The 8,601-nt window shown below is 42.1% G+C and overlaps 1 protein-coding gene across 1 annotated transcript; it reads right to left on the reverse strand.

The window, feature by feature from the left end:
• Window positions 1-6,198: 6,198 nt before the first annotated feature.
• Window positions 6,199-8,308, reverse strand: LOC147017980 (epigen-like). The gene is made up of 4 exons (XM_085897118.1): window positions 7,827-8,308; window positions 7,195-7,573; window positions 6,911-7,002; window positions 6,199-6,656 (listed from the first exon to the last, which is right to left on the reverse strand). The coding sequence occupies exons 1-3, from the start codon at window positions 7,873-7,875 to the stop codon at window positions 6,924-6,926; spliced, it is 507 nt and encodes a 168-aa protein (XP_085753244.1). The 5' UTR covers window positions 7,876-8,308; the 3' UTR covers window positions 6,199-6,656; window positions 6,911-6,923.
• Between the last annotated feature and the right edge of the window lie 293 nt (window positions 8,309-8,601).

The raw sequence follows: 8,601 nt of genomic DNA on the forward strand, positions 1-8,601 counted from the left end.
GTGGCAGAAGTGTAAAGTTTCAATAAGGTTCCTATCTGTCAGCTGTAAAATTTCTATATATCAGCTGTACAGTTTACATAAGTCATTCAATATCCATTTATCACAAAATCTTGGACTGAAATCCATATTGAAACGAGAAGGGCACTCGATAGAGTGCATACCTCTGCCCCATAATGCCTGATCTACGAGAACATATCTGGCCCAATATATTTTTGAAATGTTTTTGATTGCTATCTCTCAATGGTGAAGAATAACTTCAAAAATTAGATCCGGATCTGGATCTTCACCAAAATTGAATCATCTCTTCCTTGTCACAGACCCAAAATGTACAAAAGGTTTCGCCTGAATTTGTCTACAACTTTTTGAGATATCGTCCTTTATATCATTTTTGGCCCTATCTCTCAATGGTAAAAAAATCACTTTAAAAATTCTCATAGCAGGATCCGCATCCGGATCTTCACCAAAATCTAAACAGTTCGTTCTTGTCACACACCCATTCTGTCCACCAAGTTTCGTCCGAATCCGTCCATAACTTTTTGAGATATCGTGCTATACATGGTTTTTGGTACTATCTCTCAATGGTGAAGAATCACTTTAAAAATTCTAGTCGTCGGATCCGGATCCGTATCTTCATCAAAATCAAATCAGTTCATCCTTGTCACACACTCAACCTTTCCACAAAATTTCATCTGGATGCGTCCACAACTTTTTGGAGGTACCCTGTACACAAACAAACAACAGACAAATAAACAAGCAGTCATAGACTGGTACTTACAAAATCGTCAACTTGACCTCTGACCTTGTCTAATAAAAGCTGTCTCTAGAGAAGGTAGCGACGCAATCCAGAAGTTTCTACGATGATTCTGTACCAAACCATCAAAAATCATAACGTCGAGTGAAGCAAAAATCTCCGTTTCTCCACGCAATTATTTTGTTATTTTATCAGTCATAAAACCGTAATATTCGGCCATCCACCAACAATCTTTACATAATCCGATGGCTCAGCGAGTCAGGCATGCGACTATAACCTTTATTGGGATAAAAAATGACTTTGAAACACCATCTTTATCGAAAACACCGTCAGCGCGCACACGGAAAACCTTTACCTGACTCAACGACGCGTCTGCTTAAGCGCACTGCATCACATGACGACCCGTGACGCGTCGAGTGAAATATTTTTTTATACAATCTTAAAACGTCTCCAAAACATCCGATTTTTACCAGAATTTCGACAACCGAGTTTTAAGCGTCCTAAGCGATCGCAAAAACCGAAGACAAAATTAAAATCGAAGTTTAAACGAACTCGTAACATCGAGCGAAGCAACTCCATTTCTCCACATGAATTTACGGAATTATGTTTGACGTAACTGTGATCTTGACCTTTGACCGATTTTGACCAAAATCTAATCAGCGCTAGCCAGCAGCCTCCTGAATCACGTGGTGTAATTTGACATGGGTAGCTTCTTCCGTTCTCAAGTTATCGTGCCTACAAACAAACACACAAACAAACAAACACACAAACAGAAATGGAAGTGATCAATATACTTACGAAATCTTTAGATTTCGTAAGTAACAAGCAGTCATAGACTGGTACTTACGAAATCGTCAACTTGACCTCTGACCTTGTCTAATAAAAGCGGTCTCTAGAGAAGGTAGCGACGCAAACCAGAAGTTTCTACAATGATTCTGTACCAAACCATCAAAAATCGAATGTTTGACCTCACTGTGACCTTGACCTTTGACCGATTTTGACCAAAATCTAATCAGCGCTAGCCATCACCGTCCTGAATCACGTGGTATAATTTGACATTGGTAGCTTCTTCCGTTCTCGAGTTATCGTGCCTACAAACAAACACACAAGCAGTCATAGACTTGTACTTACGAAATCGTCAACTTGACCTCTGACCTTGTCTAATAAAAGCTGTCTCTAGAGAAGGTAGCAACACAAACCAGAAGTTTATTCGATGATTCTGTAGCAAACCATCAAAAATCGTAACGTCGACCGAAGCAAAAATCTCCATTTCTCCACGCAATTATTTAATATTATTTTGTCAAAGTCACAAAACCGTAATATTCGGCCATCCACCAACAATCTTTACATAATCCGATGGCTTAGCGAGTCAGGCATGCAACGATAACCTTTATTGGGATAAAAAATGACTTTTAAACACCATCTTTATCGAAAACACCGTCAGCGCGCACACGCAAAACCTTTACGTGATTAACGACGTGTCTGCTCGAGCGCGCTGCACCACGTGATGAGCCGTGATGCGGCGAGTGAAATATTTTTTATACAATCTTAAAACGTCTCCAAAACGTGCGATTTTTACCAGAATTTCGACAACCGAGTTTTAAGCATCCTAATCGATCGCAAAAACCGAAGACAAAATTAAAATCGAAGTTAAAACGAACTCGTAACGTCGACCGAAGCAAAAATCTCCGTTTCTCCACATTAATTTACAGAATTATGTTTGATCTCACTGTGACCTTGACCTTTGACCGATTTTGACCAAAATGTAATCAGCGCTAGCCATCACCCTCCTGAATCACCTGATGTAATTTGACATTGGTAGCTTCTTCCGTTCTCGAGTTATCGTGCCTACAAACAAACACACAGACACACACAAACAAACAAACACACAAACAGATGACGGAAGTCATCAATATACTTACGAAATCTTTAGATTTCGTAAGTAACACAGACAGAAAGGGGTGAAAACATAACCTCCTTCACCTTCGGTGGTGTTAAAAGGGTCAGTGTACTCGTTTATCGTGAGTCGATAATGAATCGTTGGCATCTGTGATTATTCAACATTTCCTGAACTCAAGTTGTTCTGTGATCACGAAAAAGCAAGCTTGCTTGTATATTAAATGTCATACAAGAGCGACCAAGTTGGAGGTAAATGTGAGAATTAAACTCAATCAGGTTTTATCGGAGCAGGTGTGTTCGACACCAGGGTCAGAATACGAGGCTAAATAGATGCAAGGTCCAAAACTGATTTGGCTTTTTGAGTAAAGTGTAGCAAGATGATCCTGGAAGGAAAGGGCATTTACATACTGTAAACATAATTTCATGCCTCTGTGCTTTTGGCTTTGATGGTGATGGAATTGGCAGGCAGATGGTGCTTTGAAGACCATCCTGCAACGTGACAACCTATTTGAGGTGCCACTTTGGGGAAAGGGAACTTTGCTGGGACGAAAGAAAGGGGTAAGCAAGAGAAGTTAGGTATCGGTTGGAAATCTCTGTCTGTCTGTCTGTCTGTCTGTCTGTCTGTCTGTCTGTCTGTCTGTCTGTCTGTCTCTGTCTGTCTGTCTCTCTCGCTCTCGCTCTTACTTATGCATGACCACATCTTAAGAGCTACAAACTCCATACCAGGGTACAGAAAGAACTTTGTGTGGGAAGTATCATGGACTATGTCGCCATGGCCATACATGTCGCAAACTGAGGTCAAAGTGACCAATGTATAAATTTTTGGCAAACTGGATGACCAATTGGTCTCGTATTGAAAAGACCGGATTTTTTGAGTGCAACAAAATTCATCTTTTTAAAGTCCATGAAATTATTTAGATTTGAAAGATTAACTGAAACTTTTCCCTTCACTGGCAATGGGCACTTCTGCTTGTTTATGAATAATTTCAATCGTTTTCTTGTGATTCTACTTTTGCATTATGCGACGCATGCAATCACGGGAAAGTTGAGGGGTGTAAATTGAGAACGGGTCCATGTTATAGTATTGTGTACACGTGGTTGGAGGCTTCATTGAGAACATGATGATTTGGAAAAGCAAGGGAAGGGAGAATGCAGAGTGTGGGAGTGTAGGAAGGTCAGTGAGAGAAGCAAATAATTGGCAACAGCAAAGGAAATAATTGAGGAAGCAAAGCAAGAGAAATGAGGAGATAGGAGTAAATCGAGTGAAAAGAAAGGATCTTGTGGAGGGTTATGTGTCATTGATCAAATATCTGTCATATTTGTGAATTTAATAAAGATGTGATTCACAAGTTTTGTTGAAAAAGAAGGGGAAAAAGACAATAACAGGGAGATGGGAAGTAAGGATGTTGATGAAGAGCAGGAGGAAAAAGAAGAGTAGGTCAGTAATATATAAAGAAAAGCGAAAAATAAAGGAGATACATATCAGAAGTTTTCGGGTAGAGGTTGGGGGAGGGGGGGGAGTAGGGGTTGCAATTTTTGACTTTTTCATAGCAGGATGGTCTTGAAGTGGGCCAAAATGTAGTCACACTCACCTTTGAGTGGTCTCGTCTGGGTTTGAATCTCGAACCAAATATAAACTGTCACCCTGGTGTTTTGGATGCAGAGCGATGTATCAAGTGTGTGCGTCCATTGGAAGGATGTTAAGAAGGAGGATCTGTGTTAGTTGTCCCTCAATTTTTGGAATGTACTTTTAAAATCAAATATACATAGAGATTCGCTTCCCCAACCACAGAACGATAAATTAGGGAACTGTAACACGTTACCAGTTATTAGATACTCAGCAAACCACTCCAAGTTCAGTCTCATCCCCATTTTAACCACCATTTTGAATAAGCAGTAGATTTTTCACACACAACGATTTGAGACTCTCACTACTCTTGAGTTTTTTTTCATTCATGTTAAATTTTCCTGTCCTGGCTCTTTGACATTTTTCACTGTAGTTGCGGGGCATGGGGGGAGTGGGGGCAGGAGGGTGGTCACTTTTTTCTCTTTATGGCTGTCTGGTTAAAAATTCTCCATATATTACTATGTGTCACATGCTTGCTTTTATTCTCTTGCATATTTGGATGAGGTTTTTGCGTTTAATATGAGCTCGGTGTTTATCGTTTTGTTTAATAAACCTGTGATATTTCCTTGGTTTTATGCTAATGACATCTTAATTTCATTCTAATATTTAATGGTTCGGTTTCTTTTTTTTTATTTTATTACTTACGAAATCTAAAGACTTCGTAAGCATATTGATGACTTCCGTCATCCGTTTGTGTGTTTGTGTGTTTGTTTGTTTGTGTGTTTGTGTGTTTGTGTGTTTGCTTGTTTGTAGGCACGATAACTCGAGAACGGAAGAAGCTACCAATGTCAAATTACACCACGTGATTCAGGAGCGTAATGGCTAGTGCTGATTAGATTTTGGTAAAAATCGGTCAAAGGTCAAAGTCACAGTGAGGTCAAACATTCGATTTTTGATGGTTTGGAACAGAATCATCGTAGAAACTTCTGGTTTGCGTCGCTACCTTCTCCAGAGACAGCTTTTATTAGACAAGGTCAGAAGTCAAGTTGACGATTTCGTAAGTACCAGTCTATGACTGCTTGTTTGTTTATTCATAGATATTTGTAAATTAACTATAATTCAGCTGACGGCTGTGAAAATATTTTTAATGAAATAAAGCATTGTTACCTCCGCAACTGAAGGTGGAAAGGGGTTATGTTTTCATCCCTGTCTGTCTGTCTGTTTGTGTGCAGGATATCTCAAAGTTGTGGACAGATTCGGATGAAATTTGGTGGACATGTTCAGTGTGTATCAAGGATGAACTGATTAGATTTTGGTGAAGATCTGAATCCAGATCTTTAATTGCCCTTTCTAGTTATTGGTGGACATTAGAGACACTATTGTGTCTGCCTCGACGAGATGAGCTATTACCAACACCCTGGCAAATTCCAACTTCCTGCCACATTCGAACATTAGGCTCATCCTGCCCTCAAGCAGAAGCCTTTCCTCTGACCAACCCAACAATGTGTGAATAATTGGGGCCTTTGGTGAAGAAGAAGATCTTTTTGTCCAAATTGTAGACTCATTGAATGATGAGAACCAGGATAAAGTCAACATTTTTATCAAGAAAGTTGAACAATCATTCCAAGCGTTTTATAATTATTAAAATTGTTGTTCAGGAAATAGGGCTGACAGGATTGCCAAAACTTGCACACACTCGCCTCCAAGCTGTCGAGCCTGAGTAGGAATCCCGACTCAACTATAAACTGTTATCCTGGTGTTTTGTCAATGTGTGTGCCATCCCACGGATGGATGTTAAACCAGGCGTCCAGTCTGCTGGCATTAGCTGGTGGAGGTTATTCCAAATTCCTGCCCAAACAACTTTGTGGAGCGTCAGGCCTGGCCAGCCAAATCCTTTCCCCCCAGGTCAACCCCACAATAATTTGGAAATAATTGTGGCCTTTAAAGAAGAATTGTTCAGGAAATCAGAAACAACACCATGGCATTTTTTACACTGCATATGTACTACACAGCAGGAAAGTTTATTTTCAAATGGATTTGTGAAAAGTTCACAATTCGTCGGTATAAATAACCTCATATACAAAATGAAACATCGGAGGCACGTGGAGCACAAAATACAATAAGGCAAAAATAAATAAATATTAACTAAAAATGTGAATATAAATAGTGTGTTTATCATTATTATCATTATCATTATGACCAATATTTTCAAACAACCACCATCGTCATCGAGATGTGGCAGGCAGATCGACCTCCTCTCTAATAGGATACTGTGGGTGGTTTGCGCAGAGCGATGGCCCCGTGTCAAGACATGATGAGACCTCGATGCGCTGACGAGCGACGGCGACGTAAGGAGACTGTTCAGCATCTCGCCTTGTTCCTTCATGCCCGATAGTGTCAGTAGCATCATGATGCGACTTGTCCTTCTTGGATGTTATGCTGAGAAGGGGGAAGCAAGTGGTTGACAGAATGAAACAAGGGAAGCAAGTCATGGCAACCCATTCAAAACCAGAGGCTTTTGCCATTTCATTGGCATCCGAGAGGGTTTTAAACAAAATGTTCCTTTCGGTTCCCTCACTCCTCGGCACTTTTAGTTATTAATGGGGTTCGTAGCTTCTTAAAGGGGGACTAGAATTAATCTCTAGTATTATTGTTTAAAAAGGTCCATCATGGAGTGGGACGTATGAACTTACCCCATCATGGTCCTCATATTACGTGTTGGACTTGCTTCCATTTCTCCCTCGCCAACACAAAGTCGATTTCATCTTCTCTGGAATCCGAGCGCCTGCGGGAGAGGGAGAGATGTCAAGAGGGAGGAACATACCTTGATTAGCTACCTGAACATGCCGTCCCATCAATGAACGTATCACGGACGAGATTGCCACAACACCTTTCACTTCCACCCGTGGACATTCGCTCGGACAGACATTTCAATGTTAGCCGCGAGTAGAAAAGAGAGCAAGTCGAGGAAACGTACCGGCGCCGGATGAAGATGACGAGGCACGAAACGAGGAAGGACATGCAGGACACTGTGAGCGCCGCTATAGACAACACCAGCGGGTTGGGCATGCCGTCCTTGGGATCGCTGGAGCGCAGCAAGTGGCGTTGATCACACCGGACTCCTTCGTAGCCAGAATGGCACCGGCACGACATGATGGCTTCGTCTCTCACTACACCCAAGATCATAACGCACTCGCCATTGTGGCAGAACGATTGCCTCTCTGCCGAGCACGGCTGCTCGTTGTGGCCAAACTTCGTGCTGTGCATCGCTCGAGGTTCCGACATCTGGCTGATCGGCTTCGTCGCCGTACTCGCGTTGTATCCACCAGTGCTTCCCTCGCAACCTTTAAGAAGAGCTGGGACGGAGTCGGAGAGAAGAAGAATAAATAAATAAATAAATAATGACAAATTAAGGTCATACGTGAGTGGTTTGCTGTTCTGTGGCGGAGAGAGTAGAAAACACAGGTGTTGGCAATTGCACACAGGTATTATTCGTGTACGTGCAGGTGTGGATGGGGGACGGGACCGGGCGAGCCTCGGCACGTGCCTTCGTTTCCCCGAAACAACCCGTCCCTCTCTCTCCCAGTGTGCGGAACACGTCCTGCTTACCAGCCATCGTTATTGTCACCACAAAGCAAATCGCGATCAGACACTTCATTCTGATGAAGCTCGTGTTGCTCGTTCGGCGCTCGCACTCCAACACAGGACCCGCTCTCTCCCCATGGCCTGTTATAGCAGCATCCGCGGGAGGGGCTTCATCGCGCCGCAAAGCGGTGACTAAGTTCCGGTCATTTTTATGACTTTCAGTGAGTGTCAGTCATGTCGTGCCTCCGTCAGAGATGTAAAAGGATTGTATGTATGGTTTCCAAAATTCCAAACACACGTTTCTCGAGGTCGATCGTGCGCCACTCATTGGTTTGATTATATCCATTCATTCATTCATTCATCCATTTCTCCTCGTCGCTTGACGTCGTTGTGAGCGTCTACGAAGTCAACTGTGTTGACAAATGACATTCCCCGCGAACCGACGGATCGACACTCATCCTTATCTATCACCCAGAGGTCACATGTATCACCTGGATTTTGGTTTTCCCTGGAGTTCCGCGACGTTTCCCTAATAAGGACAACATGGAGGAGCTGACCTGGGGTGCATCTCATGACGTTTCGAAACGGTGTTTCCTGTTCAGTAACACAGAATGTTTTGAAAGTGTTCGTTTGAACAATATGTGGTTATAATATTATTGCTACACTGATTTATATCCCGTAGTTCCATTATGCGCGGGAAATGTGACATTATATAAATGATAGTCTTGTCTGTTCGCCTGGTGTTGGCTTAACGGTTAAGATCTTTGTGGGGTCTTGAGTTCAAGTCCCAGTCGTGACG

This window comes from Eptatretus burgeri, chromosome 10, assembly GCF_056783735.1.
Source record: "Eptatretus burgeri isolate ZD-2024b chromosome 10, Ebu_testis_v1, whole genome shotgun sequence".
Taxonomy (NCBI): Eukaryota; Metazoa; Chordata; class Myxini; order Myxiniformes; family Myxinidae; genus Eptatretus; species Eptatretus burgeri.